The sequence below is a fragment of the Schistosoma mansoni genome, chromosome 4, assembly GCF_000237925.1.
Source record: "Schistosoma mansoni strain Puerto Rico chromosome 4, complete genome".
Classification (NCBI taxonomy): domain Eukaryota; kingdom Metazoa; phylum Platyhelminthes; class Trematoda; order Strigeidida; family Schistosomatidae; genus Schistosoma; species Schistosoma mansoni.
The window spans coordinates 17,879,319-17,904,739 of NC_031498.1; the positions used below are offsets into that span (position 1 = coordinate 17,879,319).

At 31.5% G+C, this 25,421-nt stretch overlaps 1 protein-coding gene across 1 annotated transcript; it reads left to right on the forward strand.

Annotated features, from left to right (window-relative positions):
• Window positions 1-764: 764 nt before the first annotated feature.
• Smp_155810 (putative cadherin) lies at window positions 765-24,099 on the forward strand (the record flags this gene model as incomplete). The annotated part of the gene is made up of 5 exons (XM_018797029.1): window positions 765-1,073; window positions 7,242-8,439; window positions 9,724-10,229; window positions 11,635-12,826; window positions 24,053-24,099. 5 exons carry the CDS (start codon window positions 765-767, stop codon window positions 24,097-24,099), a joined length of 3,252 nt encoding a protein of 1,083 aa, XP_018652112.1.
• Between the last annotated feature and the right edge of the window lie 1,322 nt (window positions 24,100-25,421).

Consider the following 25,421-nt stretch of genomic DNA (forward strand, 5'->3'; position numbering starts at 1 on the left):
TGAATTGTAGTTCATTAGTGAAGTCGATTGATTTTTATTTCCGCTTTATTATTACCATTTTTAATATGAGATGGTCTTATGAAAAAGTTTTGCTTAATTAAAAGGTTGTTTTTATAAAAAAAACGTAACGTCAAGTAAAATATAATTGGTTAGTTATTTTTTTACTGGTTTATGATGTAAATAAACTAATATATTTGTGGTATCCCAATGAGTAGAAAATTTAGATTTTATAACGTTTCGTGATTCAGTGTAAGCCATCGGGATATTACAAGTATATTATTCATTTATAACAATCTACTCAATGCTAAATTTATTTGAAATTTTGTATAAGTGAAATCATGAGTCAATGAAATCTAGACCACCATGGAAAACGTGGAAGCGATGGACGGCCGTTTCGTCCTACTGTGAGGCTCCTCAGCAGCGCTTATCCTCGCTGGATTCGAACCCAGGACCTATCAGTCTCAACTATATAAAATTACTAAAATCTCCACAAAAACCCCTTTCTGATTATTCGAAATTATCAAGTCAAATTTTGGAAATGATACCTGGTTTAAAATATCTTAGTTTTTGTACAATAAGAGTACAAACTATGATTAAACTAATGTTTAGTGCTAATATCTAGTTTATCAACAATGCTCTAAATGATGCCAGCTTTATAATAATAATAATCGTATTCAAGAGATTATTATTTCTGTTACATAACTATTACAAATATCCTTTTTGTTTTGTTTGCTTTGAACAGATTGATTCTCAAGCACAATACAATGAATCATTATAACGACTTAAGGATTCTATTATTTTCATTAAAGATATTACTATTATCATTATTCATTACAAATTGTATTTCATTAATACAAAATATTAATTCACCAATTGATCATGAATATTATATTGAAGAAGAAATTCCTATTGGTACAATTATTGGAAATATAATGGATGATTTAATTATGAAATATATCGATTTTGGATTAACAAAATTTTTGCATAAATTAAATTCACCAATTAATGATAATGATCATTCATATAGTTTAATGATAATGAATTTTGCTGATCCATATGTTAATTTATTTGATGTAAGTTATATTATTTAATATTAAATAATTATCAACCTTTAGTCATTGGATGAAATGAGTATTTTAGATTGTAATTAAGTAGTATATTCATTTGCTTGAATAATTCTATTGATGTTTAAGACTGTAATTTAGTAATTAATTATTGTATATTAACTGATTAACTGTAAACAGTTTGATATAAATGGTGCTTTTGTTATATCTTAATTAAGTTATCTCTATATTTAATCATATTTTTGTTAAATTTTATAAACTAAACTGAAATTGGTGAACGGTTGCTCAAACTTCGTGGATTGGTTGAAGTTAGACAATAACAGCGTGGTCTATCGGTTAAGTGCTCGCACGCGACACTGATAGGTCCTGGGTTCGAGTCTCGTGAGGCGGGATCGAAGATGCTCACTGCTGAGGAGCCTCACAATAGAACAAAACGGCCGTCTAGTGCTTCCAGGTTTTCCATGGTGGTCTTGCTTCAATTAACTTATAATTACAACTATGAAAAATACTGAAATCTCCACAAAACCCCTTCTGGTCTATGAAATCAAATAAACAAATCAGTAGTAAATATGTAAAATAATTAGTAAATATTAAACCATATTTCTGTAAATATTTTGAAGAAAAAGAAGTCCATTAAAACAAATCACAGTGTAATGACCAATGAATTCATATATATGTGTAACAGAGAGATTTATCTAAAAAATAAACCTTAATTGTTAGATGCATTATCTGTTTCATTCTTCATACTACTAACTTATCTATCATTAGTTGTTTACGCTCAGTTAATATTCAAACTGAATAAATTTTGCAGGACACTAATTTACTTGGATAATGTCAATTATTACGTTGATTACTTAAAGATCAATAGGATCTTTAGAACTGTTAGTTTGTATTTATGAAATAATATATAAGAAGGGACAATTTAATTTATAAGCAAAGATGGATAGTGGCTAGCAGTGGAATCCAGGATGCGCGTTTCGTCCTATTTGGGACTCGTCAGATGGATGTACCTGTATCTCAGAGTTGATGTTCAATCCGGGACTCCAACCCAGTACCTTTCACTGCAAACGTTATCGCGTTATCCACTCAGCTACTGAGTCCTGATAGCCATTTGCTTGTGCAATGGGGTGAGGTTTAAATTCATTTAGTGTGGTTTGTTCGAATCTTCCTATTGATGTTTAGGACTGCAACTGATCAGGAAATGCATAATATATAAAAATAAACAATTCTTCTTTTTTATTAACATCTAATTAAAATTGTAAGATTCTGATTCATTCACAAACAGTTTTTATTTTAAGATTTTACTTATTCTACAGTAAATTGTGCTAAACCATCTAGATTCAAATTAGTTGGTATAACCTTTATCAATTGAAGAACATACGTGATATAATAATTTAATAGTTATATTTATCAAATGAGGTTTGTTTAGATAAACTGAACAGTGACACTCTTATTGAACATTTTTTATTATTTACTGGATTTTCAACATTTTGGTACTTTGGCAGGTTTCATGATTGACCTTTATTTTATCCTATACCAAAAAGATGTTTAAAAATTTAGGCTTATGGATTTCAACTCAGTAGTATAACTAAACCAAATCATAATGATATCTAAATTCTTTTGATTTCATATGATGTAGAGTTATGAGTGAAAAAGAAGGTGAGGTAGTCGTAAGTTGGGAGAACGTGGTTACTCAATGCTTTATGCTTTTCAATGATGTCTCAGTTAATTTTTATGAAATATTAGTTTAAAACATATTTATATGAACTGAACGAAGAATATTCTTTTCAATAATTTCACATCAGGTTCTACAATTATAAATCCAAATTAATAAACCACAAAAAAAAATTGGCCAAGTTTAAGGCAGAGTACATCATTTAAGAAACTGTAATATGTGAATCAAGGAGTGTTTGTGATATAAAATCAAATCGAATCGTTAATGTTGGAGCTGACTTATATGAAGTGTTAACTTGAATCAGTTTTTAAGTGAAATAAAACCGTAAGATAAATGATCAGAATAAATATAGTTGACAAAGGGGTGAGATAGAACAATGGGATTACAAATCAGAAATTACGTAATATATAGAATAATATGAATTAGGTCAGATATAGTAGATAGGGGTGGATACTGAATAAATTTCTCTAAAAGGTTAACAAGTGTGATAATAATAATAATAATGACTGGTAAGATGTGTAGATAAATTAAGTTTAAAATGAACATTAATCAAATTAATGTCACCATATTATAAAACTGATTATTAACAAGTTGACCCTGAAGTTGGCCAGGGTAAAAGGAGCGGCTGAACATATTTCTTTTGGATGCAAAGCTCTGGCTTTTTGATCCGAATAGCAATTGCCTCAGCCGTCTGCAGGATTCTCAGTCTGATGGAATTAGGTAAACTGCTGTTAACACGATATATTATTGTGAGAGATTGCTCGATGTTGGCTCTATGTCCCGTCTGAACTAAATGGGCTAAAATAGAGCTGTTAACCGTTTTTACTACACCTTTGCTTAACCACACTGGGAGGTGTTCACGAGTTAGTTTTTTTTAAAATTTTTTCTAAATAAAATTGAACATCATTAAATGTAAAATGTAAATTATTAAATACATGGATAACCTTTAATGTATATGGTAAAAAATTTATTCATTCATCATTTTTTAAACCATAATAAATGAACTTCATTACTAAGTGCTAGATTAGATTAAGATTGTAAGAATGTTTTCTGCGCAATAAGAAGGAATATGTTTTACCGCTAATATCCACAAATAAACGAAACTTTCAGTGGGTCCCTATGCATAACCAAAAACGTCTTTTAGGATATTACATCGAGTACTTCATCATTTTCAAACGAACATATAGATTTTCGATGTCACATTATGTTATATCTAGACCTTAGGTTCTTGATACACCGTGTACAAATTGAGCACTCGAACGCTAGAACCCTTTAAGTCTCAGTTGAGAAGACAGAAGACAAATGAGAAGGAATGCTATTCCAACCAGTGTCAAATATGGTACAAACTCTCAGGTATTTATAGTTTTTATTATCAGCGAAATCATCATAATAGTTATCCAAACCACACACAGAGTAGTTTTTAGCATTTGTTCAATAGGGAAGCTACACGTCAAGATTCTGGAATATTCTTCCCAATGATCACTAGATGGAATATGTTCAGCTCTTTCTGAACATCTTAGAGCTTCATCGAGTTCACCCGTGCTCCGTCCTTACATCTTAGATTAGAAGCTAGTGAAAAAACTAAGATGAATCATTGTTCATTTCATAGTTTATTTTTTAAGAGATGGGAATAAAACCTGCACTTTTTTCAATGTTTTAATAAACTCTAAAACAAGACATTTAACTTCATAAGGGTTTTGAAAGCTAATGGAAACAATATTGAAAGCTGGACATCTAATTTTAATGTGGGACAATGTGATAAAAGGAGTGAATTTAGCTAACCTTGTCATCAAATCGATCAAATAATAAATTAGATCATAACACCTTTATGGTTATTAAACAGAATTTGCAATGTTAAGTTAATGAATAAGGTTATGAATTCCTAATATTTGTAAATAAACTGTTTGGGAACCAATTAAGCTTGAATATCTTTACATCATTTCATTAATAAAAATATAGTTTAAAGTAAGTTTTAGAAATTTATATCGATGTTTATCTTAGTAAATAATACAAAGTGAACGGAAGTATTTCATTATTGGCTTTGATAGTTATTCCAGGTTTTCGTGAAAATGAACAATGCTCTTTAACATTGATCCACACAGAATTAGAAATATACATATATACACTGATATCTTTTGTGACAGTTGTTGCCTTAAATTTGTACCTTGGTTGGACATAACAACTGATAATTTTTCAGTAATAAAAACATTTCGGTAGACGTCAATTTAAAAAATAATTTTACTAATGGATAGATCAAAAAGAAATAAATCTATTATATACCTACCTAATCGGAAATTCCATACTTGGATCACAATGATGATAGCAATAAGTAATAATTTAGATTCTGTTTCTGAACTGTACAATGTTGTTTACTAACATTTGTGAGGGATGAAAGAGTAAATGTATGATGCATATTACTTAAAAAGTCATTTCTCTGATTTTCAAGACAGACGCTAAACATTTATATAATAAATACATCTGCGAAAACTGTATGAGGTAGAAAGAAGCACTTGGTATACGAGATGAAAATCCGAGCTCTGAGACATAAATTCATTAAGGACAATGGTTTGCAAGAATTGATACATACAATTCCCCTCCCCTTGATAGTTGATATAGTGCACTTCAAAATTACCATATATTTCTGAATCGATAAATTTTGAGAAAACGACAAACTACAAATATATGGAGTATGAAGGAAAGTTGTTTGTTTGGTTCTATTTCTTTAAAAACAGAAAACTCATGAAGATAATCCAAGTTATGGTGAAACTTAACACCTAAAGATAAATTGATCTTTGAAATAGCTAAGCCTGAATATAATTAAGAACATCTTTGGTGCTAATCACTATTTCTGGCATGGTCATTCAGTTGGATATATATATATATAACTTGGATACTGGTTTCCTACAAATGTTATCAATAATTACAAAGGCAACCAGAAGTAAGATTGCGAACAGTTACTAATTAATAGTACAAGAGTTATCAGTATAACCTATCACTGATCAAAAACCCTTAAAATACGTTTAAACACGTGGTGATTCACATTTTACAAGCAAAAATAAATGATGTATTAGCGCAAATGACTCGTTCACATAACACTTGATTGGGATAAATGAAGAAATAAAATATTTCTAATGTAATTTTATAAACACGTTGAAATGGTGTATATTCATCTAGAAATCAGAAAAATATTAGTTGAACATTTAGAGTCGAAAATAGTAACTTATCAGTAATTGTTCTTTAAAGTACACGGTGGTATTTTTTTAGTTAACTTATAAGGTCAACAAAACAGTCTGAAAAGATTGGTCAAATAAATGTGAAATTTAAACTAATTTAGTATTTTTTGCTAGAATCTTCCCATCGATGTGTTAGGACTGCAACTGGTCAGTCTCTAATTGCCATATGTGCATACTGTGCGTATTGCCTCGATCTGGCCTTATTTCACAAGCATTGTAAGCAAAGATGGATAGTGGCTAGCAGTGGAATCCAGGACGCGCGTTTCGTCCTACATGGGACTCGTCAGCTGGATGTACCTGCATCTCAGAGTTGATGTTCACTCTGTGATTCGAACCCAGTACCTTTCGCTTCAGGCGCCATCGCGTTATCCGCCTACATACTCAGTCTTGATAGCCACTAGCTTGAGCAAAAGGGTGAGGTTTAAGTTTATTTTGTATCATTTGTTTGAATTTTTCTATTGATGTTTAGGAATGCAATTGACACGTCCCGGAGTAAACATCAACTCCGAGATGCAGGTACATCCATCTGACGAGTCCCAAATGTGACGAAACGCGCATCCTGGACTCCATTACTAGCCACCACCCATCTCCGCTTATAACGCTTGTGACTTATGGCAATATCAAGGTAATCCTCACAGGATACACATATGCCAATAAGAGACTGATCCATTGCAGTCCTAAATGTCAATGGGACGTTTCAAAGAAACAATAGAAAATGAAACATTAGTTTGATTATCCTCTTTACTTATTACTTTAGTTTCTTTGGTTTACTATGTTTATTAACGGTCGTTTTCTGTTTAATACGGTAAAGCAAATTTAAAAGTCGCTTGAATTTCCTCAGTTTACTGATTGACGTACAGGACAAAAGAAAGTGATTAAACTTAGAGGACTGTTTAACGATTACCATCTCCATTTTTCTATTGTGTTCACGTCTGAATAGCGTGACTTACCTTTCTACATTCCAGTATCAAATTGAATGAACAATATTTATCTAGTTTATGACTACTGATTATTATTTAACCCCTATGACAGTTCCGTATTTTAATCTCATCCTAGGAATAACTCATTTTTTATTTTTGTTCATGTACAGCCCTTTGCTACAGTATTTAATAAAGTAATGTTACTAATAAATATTTGACACTGTCTTCGAGAATGAAATACCTGAAGATATTCCTCTTACTTAAGTCAATCGTTTTAGATAAATACATTTCTATATATCTACTGTCATTTTTCTAAATTTACTATTAACTCATTCCCCTTTGTATACAGATAAAACTGGATGGAAGAATAATTCTCAGTAGGCGATTGGATCGTGATCAAATTTGCCCTAAACAACAGCATACAGATTTACCTCTCGTAAATATTGATTCAGCGCAATTTTCAAGTGTATATACTAGTACTCATCGACAAAATATCTTACAAACAGAAAAAATATCTTGTTCCATAATTTTACAAATAGGCTTGTTTATTCATCAGAAAAATGGTATAATAAATAAAGTAAACACTGAGGCAAATAATAAGAAGCAAATTCGACTATTTCATATTCGTATTAACATTCAGGATATTAATGACAATGCTCCATATTGGCAAGGACACTTACAAAGATTTCGTATAACATTCCTGGATGGTGATCCAGTTGGATCACGCCGTAATATACCACCAGCAATGGATAATGATGAAGGAATAAATGGACTTATTACTTATGAACTTAGTCCGGTTAATTCGTTTGATAAATCACATATACCGTTTAGTTTGCTTGAGGATTCAATTGATGGACTTCATTTATATGCAACTAAACAGATAGATCGAGAAGAACAGTCACAATACAAGTTAGTATTAAAAGCAACAGATGGATCGTATTCATTATCATCATCCACCTCATCAGCATTATCTAATGAATCAACATTTAAACGATTCACTTCAACTTTGTATGTAGATATTTTTATAGAAGATGTTAATGATAATACACCACAATTTACTCAACCAATATTTACAACATCCATGCCAATAGCTGAAACAACTCCAGTAGGGGCAACAGTTCTTTTATTAAACGCTACCGATTTAGATTCAGGTATTAATGGTATCTTTCATTTTAGTTTTAGTAAAGATCATTATTGGCAACCAGCCGAGAAAATTGCTAGACACTATTTCGATATACGTCCAAATGGTCAAATTATAGTTAAGCAACCATTAAATGTAGATAAACTTGATCAAATTAACAGTCATATTAATCATAATAACAACAAAATAGTTTTGCCTAATATAAGAGGTGCTTATCAGTTGAAAGATGATATTGATGAGAATATTAATAAAGGTGTAAATGTTCAATTTCGCTTTCGAGCCGTTGTTGAAGATGAAGCAACAAGACCATATACACGCTCAAGTGAAGCAACTGTTATTATACTCGTTACAGATGAAAATGATGAGTCGCCCGTAATTTCATTGCTTCCAAATCCAGAACTAATCAGTTCGAATGCACTGGATGCTGTTACAACATCGAATTCGTTTAGCTACTTTTGGGTTTTTGAAAATCAGCCTGTTGGTACCACTGTAGCAACTGTACAAGTAAGTAAATATCTATATATCTGTAGTCATTTTAAGCACTATAGTTTACTTCCCTCCAACTCACTGAGGAAACAGTGATACCTATATTAAAACAAATAATTGTCCATAATAATCAGACAACTACTAAACACATTTGATGACGTTCCTATAAAAAAGTTAGTACCGAAAATCAATTTCAATATTATTGGTTGAAATAGTCGTGAAAAAAACGTTTTACGAATAAATTAACTGACACATGCTTCCAGTGTTATAATAATGCTGGGATAAAAGACTGAGGTAGGTTAACTGCTTCATTGATTTACTAAGATAATCCAAAAAAGTAGAAAAAACGAATTGAGAAAATATTGGGCAGAATATAGAGAATAGAACTGTTAAACAGAAAATTTGTTGAGAACATTTCCTAGTCCATACTTTATTAATTAAATAAAGATGAACCTATAGATAACCCGAAAAATCTCCACATCACAACAGAATATTATATCTCTCCATACTATTCACAGAGTATTTCGCAGATCTATCCAGTATAAGAAAAGTAATAGTCAAGTAAAAGGTTGTGAGTTGAAAACATCGATGAAAATATGATCTGTGGTCTTCGATCATAGGCCGACAACATATAAATAAAAATACATTACATATGTGAGCCATCTTGATGTAAAATCAGTTTAACTGAAGTTATCCGAAACCACTAATAATTAACTTTTATTTAGTTTTCATCTATACCCCCAGTTTATTTGTTTATTCCGCTATAGTGTTATTGTATATATGATTTAATAATTACAAATAACTCAAGCCTCCTATTAGTATGCTTCAGATTTCAATTTAGTAAAAGTTTGCCTATCTCTTAATATGCTCACTATTAGTTACTTAATTAAACTAGCAATTATGTAATGCAGTGTTGTCATGGGTAACATTCATTTTGACTAATTCTATACAATTCATGTTTGCTGTTCAAGAACATAATCATTATACACGAATGTATTTTTTGATTAACAATCACATTCTAGTTGCCTGACATTAAATCTTTGTTTAAAATTAAGTTTTATATGTCTTACATTTATTATTTGGTAGGCATACGATCCAGATTTCGGTGGACAGGATCAAGTTGAATGCAACTTAAAAGACTCAAATTTTTCATTAATACGACTGACTTCTCAAACTCAACCTGAATTTGATAGAAACACTGAAGTGAACTTATTAACAGAGTATCATTTAATTACAGCTAGGATTTTAGATCGTGAAAGCACTTCTCACCAAGTGGTTACTATTGTTTGCTCTGACATGGTTGGACATTACACAGAACGAAATACAACCGTACGTATTCTAGATGAAAATGATAATCGACCAAAATTTTCACATGAAATACTGTATTTACAAGTTGATGAAAACGCTCCATATGGTACTCAAGTGATACAACAATCCCAAAAAGTTAACAGAGGACATTTTAATAATGTTCATCAGACTGGATCATTACAAGGACTTTTAGCAAGTGACTTAGATATTGGAATTAATTCTCAAATGACATTTTTTCTTTTTGAAGATGGAATTAACTCAACCAAGTTCAAAATTGATTCACATACAGGTATCATAACTACAATGGACATATTTGATAGAGAAGTCAAAGAAAAATACACATTAATTGCATTAGCAGTTGATCATGGAAATCCTCCACTCACAGGCACGGCTACTGTACAAGTATGTTTGTATTTACATTATTATTCATAATGATTAGTTATATCTAGTTAACTGACAGAACATACTAAAAATGTACCACATATTTATTTAAAATGACAAAATGAAAGAAAAAATTATCAAAGTTTACTTATGGCACATTTTTTCCCTTCGTACATTTAAAGGTTTCCAAATATTTACACCAGATATTGTAAATGTCTACTTAAATTTACATATGAATGTTTGAGAAATAATAATATTGGAACAAAGCTAGAATGTTTAGTATTAAGTTAGGAGTTTATGAATGGATACCCTGTATTTTGTGTCAAACTTGTTGAAAGTGTTTATACCATAAGAGTAAACATTATTGCATTTATAACATTGTGTTAATTAGTAGTTGATTAGTGAAAAATAAAATTTTAATAGTTGAGATCATGAATCGATTGAAGCTAGACCATCATGGGAAACCTGGAAGCCCTGGACGGCTGTTTCGTCCTATTATGGGACTCCTCAACAGTGCGCATCCACGATCCCGCCTCACGAGATTCGAACCCAGGACCTATCAAATTCGCGCGCGAGCGTTTAATCTCTAGACCACTGAGCCGGCATCCAAAGTAAAATTCATAAATGAAGGTTAGACAAAAGTCAGTCTGAAATCCGAATTACGTTACCATCAATAAACCAAATTCATTTATTTTCGCCCAAATATTCTAAGATAAATGTTTACTTTAAACATCTAATTTTAAAAATGATAACTATTTTCTATGAATTCGATTATCTTTTAATAAACATATTATTATTAATCAACTACAAAGAACCATAAACGTTGTGTTATTTAAAAAATTATATTAATTAACCATTGACAACTGAATCCTAGAATTCGCCGTACAAATCTGATGACGGACAGATATTAGTTAATGAGAATGTTTTATAACGGTGTTAATTTAAAAGGTAACTCTATCATACTTTACTTTCCTTGATTCTGTACTTATTCTTTTTCAGACCCATATTGCATGAAATCTTACTCTTCATCAGTTTATTACATTTTGAAGTCTTCTATTGAAATCTACATGTTTCATTCATATTATTCCTATAGTTATCTGATTTCTGACTACTGTCAATGTATTTTAATATTCCTCTGTGTAGTTATATCTTTGATCTTTGGCCTTCTATACATTCAGCATTTCGTGCTAATTTCATGATTTAGTTATTCTATTTTACTTTTTACCCTTTAAATGATCTCCAAGGTCTTTGTTGATTGTAAAAATGTGTGTTAACAAACAAACTTGGTATTGCACTTATTATTTGATACAGAAAATGAGATCATTGCAAGTAATGGTAAATATGTAACATTTTTAGTGTATGAAGTTAATACTACACTGAAGATTAGTAATATTTTTAACAATAAAGTTTCCCTGTTATATTTTAGATAATCATCAATGATCTTAATGACAATGGACCAGTTTTCTCGACGAATAATTATACTTTTCATTTACAAGAAAATCAAGCACGTAGTACAATAGTAGGTCAAGTTAATGCTACAGATGTTGATTCATCTGCGTATGGTCCATTGGAATATAGCTTTGCTAATGATCCAGACTCAGTTAATTTTACAATTGATAAAATTACTGGCATTATTAGAAATCGTCAGTCACTGGATCGTGAAGAGAAATCTCAATATATATTTCGTGTTTTAGTTAAAGACACGAAAATTAGACCATCAGAATTTAATAGTATTAGTATAAATAAGCTCAATTCAAAGAGTATACAGTATACTGGTACATCAACAGTTACAGTGATTGTTGATGATGTCAACGATAATTGGCCAGTATTTGTTAGCCCCAATTCCACAGCAAACACTCTGGCCATAGCTTTAGATCAAAAGATAACCGGTTACAAACTAGCCTATATTCAAGCTGAAGATAAAGATGAAGGAAATAATGGTACAATCACTTACAATATTTTAACTGGAAATAATTATGGTTTGTTTGGACTAGATTCGACAAGCGGATTGTTGTATTTATCAAATCCTTTTAGTGATAACAACAAACTTAGCGATCATAATAATGAATTATATGACTCATCAAATACATCTAATTTACCAACAAATGATGAATTCAATGGTCTTCTACACAAATCCAGTATTCATATACTTACGTTAGAGGCATGTGATCAAGGTCAAGATCCAAAACCACGATGTACATTATATAACAATTTAAAAATCATGATACAGAATAATAAAGAAAAAGATGTACACACTTTAGAAAGTAAACAGTTTCAATATAATTCACCTAATCAATTCATAAATGCTCCAGGATTAACATCAGCCGAAACAGTACTATCTTCAGCATTTAAACAAAATCACCCTAATCATATTCAAAACAATTTTAATTCTATTCAAGAATTCAATAACGATAATCTCTACCAAAAAGCAACAGGTTTGACTTATGGAAATCTTTTGATGAGTAAACAAAATCATAAACTTAGTAGTTATACAACCAATGACATAATGATTACTTGTCTATCTATTATATTTGCCTTGGTTCTCATTGCGACTCTTATACTTGTTTGTTTGGTTCGCAGAAGAGTAGTGTCGTTTAAAAATCAAACCAAAAAACCAGGTAATTGGTGTATAATGTTAAAGTTTTTGTTTAATTTTGTAAATTTAAATCAGTGCATTATTTTAGGTGTTATGTTCTGAGGGATGCCATGCTGAATGTCTTAAATATCATTGATTTTCTAAAAAAGATAGGTTTTCATCAGGATTTGCCGGAGACAATAATTTATATAAGGGTTTATTTAACTGCAATAGTTTAAATAACTTGAATTCACAGTGAATCTGGTTTTTTAGTATTGTTTGTTCTGGCATAATTCGGTACTATTAATGCATCTACCTTGGAAAAAATTAGGGTTTTCAATGAAGTTTGTTCGTCCCTCACATTTCTCTACTTTATTAAAGAAGCGAAATGTTGAGTACAAAAGACCAATTCAGCGATATCTGTGAACAGTCCCATTCATATTACCCATTGCTGAATTTAAAGTCACAACTTTATCAGTCAGATATTTTATGTGCCTTCTGAAGACATTTCATTTCATTTCCAAAGTAATTTTGGCAGAAATGTGTGAAAAAACTTGTTTCATTCTTTGTTATCCGATTTCGTATTGTTACACTGTTGTAATGAAGAGTTTATCTAAATAATGAGAGAAAAATCTAATTTTAAGAAACAGGTAGAAGCATGGTTCTAATGTTTGCCCAACATTTTCATGTTCGTTATCTATCGATTGTATGTTGTTTGATTAACAACTCATAATCATCTAATTCATTATCGAAACTTGTATTTAAATGGCAAAGTAAAAATAGTTTCACAATAACCTTAAGTGTAGCCTAATGAGTTAGGTTAAGTTTGCACTGTACAAATTTGTATTGTTATTTGTGAAATATTCCTTGACATGACAATGCTCAATGTGATACTAAACCCAGGATATGGAATTTTATCATGCCAAGAATATTGATAAAGTAAAATCGTCTGTTTTACCTATAGAAAATGTGTTGCGGACGTATATCTCACAGTTGACACAGTCTAATTACGGTTAAATCTGTTAGAACACGTGTTGGATTCAGCGATAAAACACATTCTATAAATTGTTCACATTATTCATAGAGTTTAGTGAACGGGAACTCAGGCGACGAAAACTAATTTATTGTTTAGCACAAAATTACAGCGTTCTTTTGTAAGATGTGAAAACTATACATTAAAAATTTTATTTGAAAATTCTCCGTCAATTGTTTCATTTTTCATTGTCCCTTCATTACTATTACACTTACTCTCGGTTTCCGTTCTCTTCGATTCAATCTTATCAACCTTCTACTGCCAGGCGTTCCACTTCAGATTAATGTTACATACTACTTATGTCGATAGACATAAGCGATATACACAACAGTAGTAATGAATTGAAACAAAAGATACTGAATTCTCCAAAATTAAACTTGCAAATGTGTGTAAAAATAAGTTTTAAGTTTTGTTTAATAGACTATATCACAAGTTCTGTCGATGGTTAATAGTCTCAAAGGCGATTTGTCACAACGAACCTTGACAATCTTCAAGCGGAAAATTTAAAAAGCTAAATAAAAGCTTACTCATTCCCATTTTTATGGAAGGTTTAAAACATGTAACACAAGTGTGTTGATATCTTATAACTTAGATACATTTTTCATACATCTGAATTAAATGTATGCAAAATATCCTATGTGCTTTTATAATTAAAGCTGGGTAAATAATACGTTCCGATTCCATTTCAAAAATGATATTTCCATTAAGAAGTTTTAGTTGAATTGTATCAACATATGAAAATATTCTTAAATACTTAAGTTTCAGTCCATTTAACGAATCCCCTTAATTAATTTAACTTAAATAAACCAAAAGATATTCTCATAGTTGTAAGCATGAGTCAATTGAAGCTAGACCGCCAAAGTAAACCTGGAAGCACTGGACGGCCGTTTCGTTCTATTGTGGGACTCCTCAGAAGTGCGCATCCACGACCTCGCCTCGTGAGATTCGAACCCAGGACCTACCAGTCTCGCACCAGAGCACTTAACATATAGACCACTGAGCCGGTATTCGATGGTGTTAATGTCCTTTAATAAAGAAACCCATAATAATTTGATTCCCGAAAAATTTCATCTTTCAACACTACTAGCTCATTAGTTAGGTAAAGATAAAATTGAAATTAGAGAGTATGTAGTCAGTTGTAAATTATAATTACTTTGATTACCTTTTGATCATATAGATTATATGCTTATAAATAAACTCCTTACCTTTACACAACTACCAATTATTTCCTTTCATTTAATACAGTTAAGTATCTTATTTGTTAAGAGAACAACAACCATATGAATGTAAGTGAAGATCCTACTATGTTATATATCCCGACTGAATTGCTTAAAGATAATTTTCTACACACACTGTTTTTTGTAAAAACCAAAACTTTTAAAGGTTAATGTTTGAAACAAATCGAAGTAAAATTAAATATGCAAATGAATACTACTTTGTATGAATAGACATTTTAATAAGATAATGGTATCAAAATTATTAATTCATTGATTTCAATCAACAGTGGTAGGTTTCAGAACATTAATAGTAACTAAAGCACGAGTGAACTATGATGTTATTATTACAGTTCAATAGCTTTGTAGATTAGATTATGAATTTCGAAACAGTGATTGCCTTGTAGTTGCTTGGCTTCGAAATAATTCTTTAGGCTTCGTTTATCAATTACCCTGATGACCGTTATTAAGTAAATTTAAAGCATCAACCACAGTTTATTATTGGATAGTGCAGATAACAGAGTTGCAAGCACACCAAGAGAATTTAGGCAGAAAGGCTAATGTTCACGAGCGAGAGAATACAGAGGCGGATTCAGGGTCAAAATGAATAGAAGTAAATTAATCAATGCGATTCAAGCATGCATATATATATTTGAGCAACTAATATTTAAGCTAGAGAGAGATATGTGTAGTCTGTCACATGTGATCAAGTATACACGATCATACATACACGATAGTAATAATAATTGTACAAAGTAATAGACTGTTTGTTACTGTTTGAATAACACTATCTGCTAAGTAAATTAACCGAAGAGCTTGAAAACATTGACCAAAAGCAAACTTAATTGTAGGAGTGGTGCTATTATCTGACCTTAATTTTAAGTGAAGTTATCAAATAATGTTTAAGATTTTATATGACGAATATTACATGATATGAATAATAATAGTTAGGTCTAATAGAATAAAGAGAACTCAGCCTACTGTTCAAACACCATTTGATCATATATGAAATATACCAGGTAAATAAGGTAGAACAATTGAAAGTAATAGACAACTTTATAAGTTCAAAATGTAAAACCCTGTTACATACTTATTATAAAAACTATTCAAACTCACTACTTCGTCAGCCTTGTACTTATCATTCAGATATAGGTTACCATTTAATTAACTAGAAATCCGTTAAGAAAATCTTACAGAATATTTGATATATAAAGCTAAATAAATATCAATTAAAATAATTTTACAATATAATGAAAATACATTTTCAACTTTTACCAAATCTCACTATGAAAATAGTTTTTTCTTTCAGAAAGGGTTTTGTGGAGATTTCAGTATTTTCATAGTTGAAACCATGAGTCAATTGAAGCTAGACCACCATGGAAAACCTGGATGCACTAGACGGCCGTTTCTTCCTATTATGGGACTCCTCGGTGGCAGTGTGCATCCACGATCCCACTTCGCGAGATTTGAACCGTTGGATGCCAGCTAAGTGGTCTATCGGTAAAGTGCTCTGACGCGAGATTGGTAGGTCCTGGGTTCGAATCTCGTGAGGCGAGATCGTGGATGCGCACTGTTGAGGAGTCCCATAATAGGCCAAAACTGCCATCCAGTGCTTCCAGGTTTTCCATGGTGATCTAGCTTCAATTGACTCATGATTTCAACTATAAAAGTTTTTTCTTTATTTGAAATAAATTATTCACTCCAAGAAGCACGACTAGCTGCTGAATAACCTTAGTTTAATCAATAACTCTTTCTTAGATCTTTTTATTCATTACCTACAAACTACTTTTCTTCACACATATCCTTTATGGTTTATGACATCATTGAAGTAACCAAAAGAATAAAGAAACCATTTTCAATACACATAGATATGAAAGTATTTTACTTTTTATCTTGAACAGTTGTTCAGCTTTAAAATTTAAATAAAACATCTAACATCACACATTATTTGAATGATCAAAACTAAACAACTTCTTTACTTAAAATGGTATATATTTTTTTCCTTGAACAATATACTACTTCAATTCATACATTAGTAAACCACTAAATCTCTTGTATAAATCTTCCATTTTTATTTGTACTTCAAAAAAAAAACACAAAAATACCTACCTACATCAAGATGTTTTATCAAATAACATTTTTGTTTTCTTCTAGCCAGATAGATGCTTAAAAAAAAATAAAAATTAATTATCTTTTTATACTACTTAAATATCATCCTATTAAGAATATTTTTTTTTATTACCTAAAGGCATTCAATCTGAGTAATATAGTAAGTAATATAATACCGACATTAAATGAAACATTTATCACTATATGTAGATAAGAAATATAGAAATGAAATAAGATAATGCTAAATTTATATTTTCCCCCAGAGAATATGAAGAATGGAAAGATATACACAAAATCTATATAAACATTAATGAATATAATAATATTAAGTGTCTGTAATGATAATTAAACGTGAGCATAATATACATACTAATGATTAGTTTTTTATCATTATCATTACTATATCATTTATATAAAACATTTACATACTTATAGTAAGAATAAAATTCTTATTAGAAACAATTGAGAAAATAGAAATGATATGAATAATAGTTATATCATAATAAAAAGTATATTTATTGGGGATTCTAATGACTATTTATTGTCAACTAGTTACCCAAACTGCACATGCATGAGTACCGCTCTCACAACGCTAGGGCTTTACGCACTCACCCAATCCCGTTAGGGTCACATAATACGAGTGGTTTGGTCTGCTCGGTCATCGGACATCCAATCCGCAACCACATGTTGAGGCCCCCGCAAAGGGGAAACTTACGAATCAACTCAATCTCAATCATCCAATCCACACCCCACACCACATTCGTCAAAGGCAGCAAGGCGAGTTATAACCGGCCACTTCAGGGATCCCATCTGGGTTACCGAGCCACCGAAGCCATGCATTAACCAGCAGCGGAAACCGCGAGTTTTCTAGTCCTTGCCGTCTTTACCGGATGATCGGGTCTCTCTAAGGCCCACATTAAGCTGAAGGATCAGTTCCAGACACGGTAGGTTCCGCTAGAGCGCACATGTTACCCTGTGGATGACTCTACATGTCCAGGTTGGTTGTTCAGCAACCTAGACTGGGCCTCCCCACCACACTAGCCCTTACGAACCAATGCAAGATGGGTAGAAGTCAGATGTGACCGTGAGCATCCGCAACATATTGCTATATCAGGCACCTTTACCGGCACACAACAGCCCTACTGGAGACCCGAAGGCCTCGACGACATTTTAGCCGCAGCATCGATCGACACCACGTTACTAGCGGGAACCACGAAGAGGTAGTCGTCACCCAAAAGGCCCAATTAATTGGATGACAAGGCATTTGGCTACCTTAAGAGAGTCATGGTTACTCCCGCCATAAAAAAACATTTATTGAGGATTCTAATGACTATATATATATAACTTACGCCTGTTACCCCTCGTGGAGAAGCATAGGCCGCACACCAGTTTTCTTCATTCAACCCTGTACTGGGTAATCCTTTCCAGTTCTTTCCAGTTGATATTCATCCTTTTCATATCTGCTTCTATTTCCCGTCGTAATGTGTTCTTCGGCCTTCCTCTTTTTCTCTTCCCTTCCGGATTCCAAGTTTGCGCTTGCCTGGTGATGCACTTTGGTGATTACTTTAATGTATGTCCGATCCACTTGCAACGTCTTTTCCTAACTTCCTCTCCAGCTGAAAGCTGGTTTATCCTCATATGCCTGTAGCTCTTTTAGAGTTACTGCCTATAAATTTAAATAAGGAAAATAGTTTATGAGTTATTCTTCTTACTTTCAACCCAAATCAAACTATCAAGTTTGGTTTTCATACTTTACAATTTATTTATAATCTTTCATGTTAACAGATTATTGAATATATATCTGATTTCATTGTGATGATTTAGTCAGTAGACCAAGTAAACTTTATTGTGATCATTAGATGAATGATATAAAACATTGTAATGAACCATTCGATATTTAATTTAGAAGACTTATTGGTTGCAGTTTTTGTTAATGCACATTAATCCCTATCCAATGTTACGGATCGACAATAAGGAAGAAATAATTTTGTCAAAATTCATTGAATTCAGTTTTGAAATATATCAAAAGCTGTCATTTATATTATTATTATTAGTAGTAGCAGTAGTATTGATTGAAACTTGTTATACGCATTATTATATTTGATCTGTAAAACATATGCATATGATCCTGATGTCATTATTAATTTCTGGTGTATGCATGTGATTTCGATAGATTTAAGCAGTATGTACCACCAGTCGAAAGTGAAATACCTGGTGGCAGAAGGTTAAGAAGTTTAAAGAAAAGAGAACGACAACAGAGAATGATCGGTGTAGAAACGAAGGAACAATGAAGTCTGAGACAATTGACTGATATTTTGCAAATGAAGTATTTACTATATGGTTCTCAGATTTTACGGGGAATTTCTTTAATTTTGTGGCCAAGTACATTTTATTATCTCTGCCTGTGTTCTCGTTCACTACAATTTGAAAAAAACCTAATATATCAGTGTAATGATTTTAAGGTGAATATGCACAATGCTATTGTAATCAGATTGGTAGCTTTTACTAGTCCTCATAACAATGAAGTATTCACCTCTAATTACTAAAATATTTATAATAAGCTTTTACTGAAGTAAAAGGTCCGTGGGTGTTACTTCGATGTTAGATGGGTTCAGAGGAGCTTATCGATTCAAGAGTTCTTTGAAGTGTTCTACGCACCTGTTCCATTGTTCTTCAATGTTGGTGATTATCTTGCCTTCCTTGTTTTTCATTGATCGTTCTGGTTTACGGTGATTTCCAGATAGTTTCTTAGTTCTATCATACAATTGTCTCATGTTTCTTTCTGTTGCAGCCTTTTCAGGCATCATTGCTAAATCTTCCACATATTTACGTTTGTCGGCTCTGATGCTCCTCTTCATTTGCTTGTTTCCTTCTGTGTATTCGGCTTGTACTTTGACTGATGTTGGTTGCTGCTTTCTTGTTCCTCCTTTCTTCAATCGTATCCAGTGTATCAACAGTGATTCATTCCTTGTGGTGGTGATTTTTGTTGCACAGAACCTCATGACATATTTAAATGATTGCCTCTTTTATCGCTTTCCAGTTGCTCTCCATAGTAGTTCCCTCTTCATTGAGTAGCTCACCCACAAAATCACAAATAATTAAATTTACTGTAAATTAAGATTGTGTACATTAATCTTCTTTTTCCCATTCTCAGTAAACTATTCAAGCGTTAAACGAAATCCTAAAGGATTTAGGGTAATGCTATCTTGTTTTCTCTTATAAATGTACACATGGTAAACCTTACAACAGTCATCATTTTATCAAGAATATATTATGAATAATTTTTTTCTTTGAATTATTATTGGATTGTTCAACTGTAGTTTGTTTATTTAACTTGACAAGTAGACAAAAAGGTGGTTGGTGACTAAATGTAATTAGATTCAGTCATACTTGGTAGGATAGGAGAACTATTTTTTGTGTATAAAAAGTTAGTTTATTTTGAATAAAAAGAGAAAAATAAAGAAATTTGTTTTGATCATAATTGTTACAAACAGTTTGAGACGTCATATTATCTAACAAACAAATGAATTATTACATGTACAAATAAGTTTTGAATATGCTGATTGAATTTATAATTGAATCTTGAATACAAGTTTTAGTTAGAAGTATAGATCTGTAGTGCCGTGCTTCGTTAATCGATCGCCTCGATAACCGTTATAATATCAATCTTAACGGTGCGTAAAATCAGAAGGCAAAGAGAAGCGGCAACTACAATCTATTGACAAATGACTCGGGCCAGAAGGTTGCAAGCACATGAGCTAATATCAGCGAGCAGTTAGCAGCCAGGAGTGGGTAGTAAGTGAGCAGGCGATTACATAGGCAATTTATAGTCAAATTGAATAAGGGCATAGCAAAACAAAACAGAAGTTGATAATATGATTTGCGTACATATATATATGGAGGCGGAGTATGAGTATCGAATGATACTTAAGCAATCAACATTTTGGCTAGAGTGTCATGAGCTCTAGTGGTCATAACAGTACAAAGAATATGCAATTTGTTATTATCCAAATGACGATGTCTGTTAAGTAAGTTAATAAAAAGGCTTAACCAAAATTAATCATACTCAAAATTGATTGTGGGATAGTTGCTATAAGTCTATCAAGTCAATCAAATAAAAAAAACAGGGAAGGATACAGATTGACAGTATGATTAGTTATTATACTAATTTTGTATATGTTAAATCGAGTTCAGTTCGCCAACAATGTGCGCACTGCTGAGGAGTCCTATAATAGGACGAAACGGCAGTCCAGTGCTTCCAGGTTTTCTATGGTGGTCTAGCTTCAATTGATTCATGATCTCAACTAATAAAATTACTATAATATCCACAAAACCCCTTCTGATAATGTACTTATGATCAAATTCATTGATTTATTACTCAAATTAATACGGAAATGAAAGCTAAGTCAGACTAGACGTCTTGTGTTCTCGAATTTTCTATGGTTTTCTATCTAATCTTTTTTGTCACAGCAACAGTTTTTAAAAATTCACTTAGTATTGTTTGTTTGAATCTTCCCATTGATGTTTTAGGACTGCAACTGGTCAGTCTCTAATTAGCATACGTGTATACTGTGCGTATTGCCTCGATATAGCCTTATTTCACAAGTATTGTAAGCAAAGATGGATACACACAGTATTCACATATACCGATTAGAGACTGACCAGTTGCAGTTCTAAACATCAATGGGAAGATTCAAACAAACAATACTAATTGAATTTAAACTTCACCCCATTGCACAAGCAAGTGGCTGTCAGGACTCAGTAGCTGAGTGGATAACGCGATGGCGTTTGAAGCGAAAGGTACTGAGTTCGAGTCGCAAAGTGAACATCAACTATGAGATGCAGGTACATCCATCTGACGAGTCCCAAACAGGATGAAACGCGCATCCTGGATTCCACTGCTAGCCACTATCAATCTTAGTTTTTAAAAATGTTTACTTATTGTTATTATCTCATGATAATGGTGTATTTCTTGCTCCATTCTCATTCAAGAGTGAATTTAACAGATTACTCTGACTTACATTATAAAAACACATATGAAGATATACATTTTTGTATTGGTGGCTTACAATTATAAAGATAATTTTCATAAATTTCTCAAAGCTGAAAGTTCATAAGTTAAGCTAATACTTATCTTCAAGAGTTTCCTTCATTTCAAAGTAGTATTCATCATGGATGAATACTAAAATTCAGGAACTAATATATATATATATATGTTTTGTTTTCAGTCTCTTATAAAGCATGCACAAACCGTAGATACCTAAGAAAACAAAACAAATCTGTTTTAACCACAGTTTTATTTATCATTATAACTAAGTTAGTTGGAAATTTTTCCCCATGGTAAATGACATTTCACATTATAGTAAAGCTATGCTTTCTTAAGAAACTAATTGATAGAAATATAGTAAGTTTACTAATTGACATATATGAATATTATATTTTGATAAATGTTTATTGAAACAAATATTACTGATAACTATCTTATTGTTTAAAATATACTGACTGAATATAACTGATGAACAACTGCTCTCTCAAGGGAATATTGGAAAAGAAAAAACAACTGGATACTGATTTGATAAAGTATTCACATGCAAATATGTGACACGAAATAACAATGCTTTAGTTCATTTTTTCTTCACAGACAATGGTAAAGTTTGAAAGGAAAGAATGTCAATAAATCACATTGTCACATTCATCTCATCTGTTTTTATTTATAAATACTTATTGGAACCTAATACTCATATTGATTACTATATGCTAGTGTCCTACATTTATTTATAAAATGTTATTCGAGATGAACCAAAGTGTCAAATGATCAGTGTTATAACATTAGTTCATAAGTAAAGATGGATAGTGACTAGCAGTGAATCCAGGACACGCGTTTCATCCTATCTCGCGACTCTTCAGCTGGATGTATTTGCATCACAGAGTTGATTTTCTCTCCGAGACTCGAACCTATAACCGTTCGCTTCAAACGCCATCGCGTTATCCACTTAGCTGTTGAGTCCTGATAGCCATCAATGGGAAGATTCAAGTACACAATGCCAAGTGAATTATTTAATAAGACTTATTTTAAAAAAAGTATTCAGCTTATTGATATATCTTTTCTGTGATTAGGAATAACTTGGAAACTCATTAAATTCAATGTACTGGTAAGAACTATTTGCTATTGCAAGGATTTGGCAAATATTATGATTGAATCAAACTAATTTACTAATTGAACAAAAACAGAATAGTATTTCAAGTAACGAATGTTGAACTTATCAAAGTACATATGCACTATAGAAATGAATATGAGTGTTTAGGGTCAGAAAAACTTGGATCGAGTCAATCTGTTTCTTGATTCATTTTTATTCAGTTCCGGTTAATCTCAAAAAGAATTCTGAATTGATTTCTTCACTTCCTGTGTATCTGAACATAAAAAGAAATCTATCGTTTATTGCTAACAATTAATAATTCATTTCATTATTCTTTATAATATATATATGTCCACATAATTCTATTCATATGCATGCGGTTAAGCTGAATGACATGAACCATGATGTTAACTAATGTGACGACCGACTATTATTACTTTGAACTTAAGCAGTTAAGCTAAGTACTGTACAGGCAAAATACGGAGCAATAAAGTCTTAAAAATGCTTCATATATGGAAATTACTAAATAAAATAATTAGTTCAAAGATTCTCATCACCTACCATCATCTATCAAGTGCCACACAGAAATGAATTTAAATGCTTATAATTTAGTAATCTTCAATGTATTTCCAATGGATGTGTCAAAATAAGAAAGAATAGTAAGTGATTAAGTTAAAAAATTTATCAGATAAGTTTTTACAATTATTGTATAATAAGCGTAATCATTCTATTTATGACTTGATCAGATTACTTATTTATAATATATTTAAGTCTAGTCGTGTTTGATGTTGAATTCACTTTTTTTGGTTGTAAATCAGATTAAATCATGAAACGTAGTTTACATTTTGATCATTTAGAAAGTCGATGTAAAATGACTTAATTAAGAGGGAAGTTGGCATTGGCCTCGTGACTTCCGAAGGAACTCGGCTTTCATAATGAGACGTCATAATTCTTCCTTTAAATCCCAGGGCAGAGTATAAATGGTTTGAATAATTTTTTTTCTGGTTAGCATTTTTTTAATCGAGTTAGTTTTCTACGGGGTGGAGTCGCTAACCCCATGCCCAACCTTCCTCCTTTATCCGGGCTTTGAACCGGTAGCAGCCCCCGGAGGATCTACAGGCGGAGTTAAAATGAATTGATTACTATATGAAAAATAAACTTGACTATTAGCATGTATCATCATTAGCATGTATCATCAACAGAGAATCTACTCACTATTTGGTCAAGAATATGAATAAATTCTAGTATACAATTTATTGTTTATAACTAATAATGATCATATTTATAAAACTACAACAAATGAATACTATACGACCATGTATCATGCTGTTGTTTTTTTATTTTCGAGTATATTATTCTTTCATACAAACTAAAATTCACTTGTCATAGTTTACATGGTTGCAAATCGGGAATCATGTACACTTCAAACTATTGAGTTTGATAACCATTTTAACTTGATGAAGTCGAACAAATGTTGAAATTCCCAAACAAAATGAAGATTGAATTCATTTTATTTCATATAACTTTATATGTTTATGAATCATCTCTTCAAAGGGAAATATACAAGTCAAAAGACGTCAGTAACATGAACGTTTGTTTTAAAATTGTTAACCTTCATTTTTTTCAAAAAGAAAAAAGAATATTCTTCCTATTTGACATTTATTCTTTTATTTGTAGTATGAATTATCCATTTATCTCTCATAATGATATAAATAGTTTGTCTTTCTGACGTCTTATTTATCTTACATGTATATTTCTACAGTACAAAACGATAAAAATAGTAAATTTACATATAATGTAGGTTTTCTGTTGGTTAGAAAGAGTCTGGCTGACTTCCAGGGTACCTTTAATGTAATGAAGTCACTTATTGGTTTTATTTTTCTGTGGCAAAATAATGATAAAACTAATTGTGTTTATTTTTCTTCTTTACTGTCTACGTAAAAGTCCATTGTTTTAGAAATGAATTGGTTACATTCAATACACATTTGTTTTAGAATAAAGAATAGAACTGATTTTTTATCTAATGGCACTTATTATTTTCTTCATATTCATTAATATAGTAAATTAATGATTAACTGATGGTATTTAATTTTAACCTACCCAGGGTATATTATGATCTTTCTAGGTATGGGTTTTCTCTCCCTC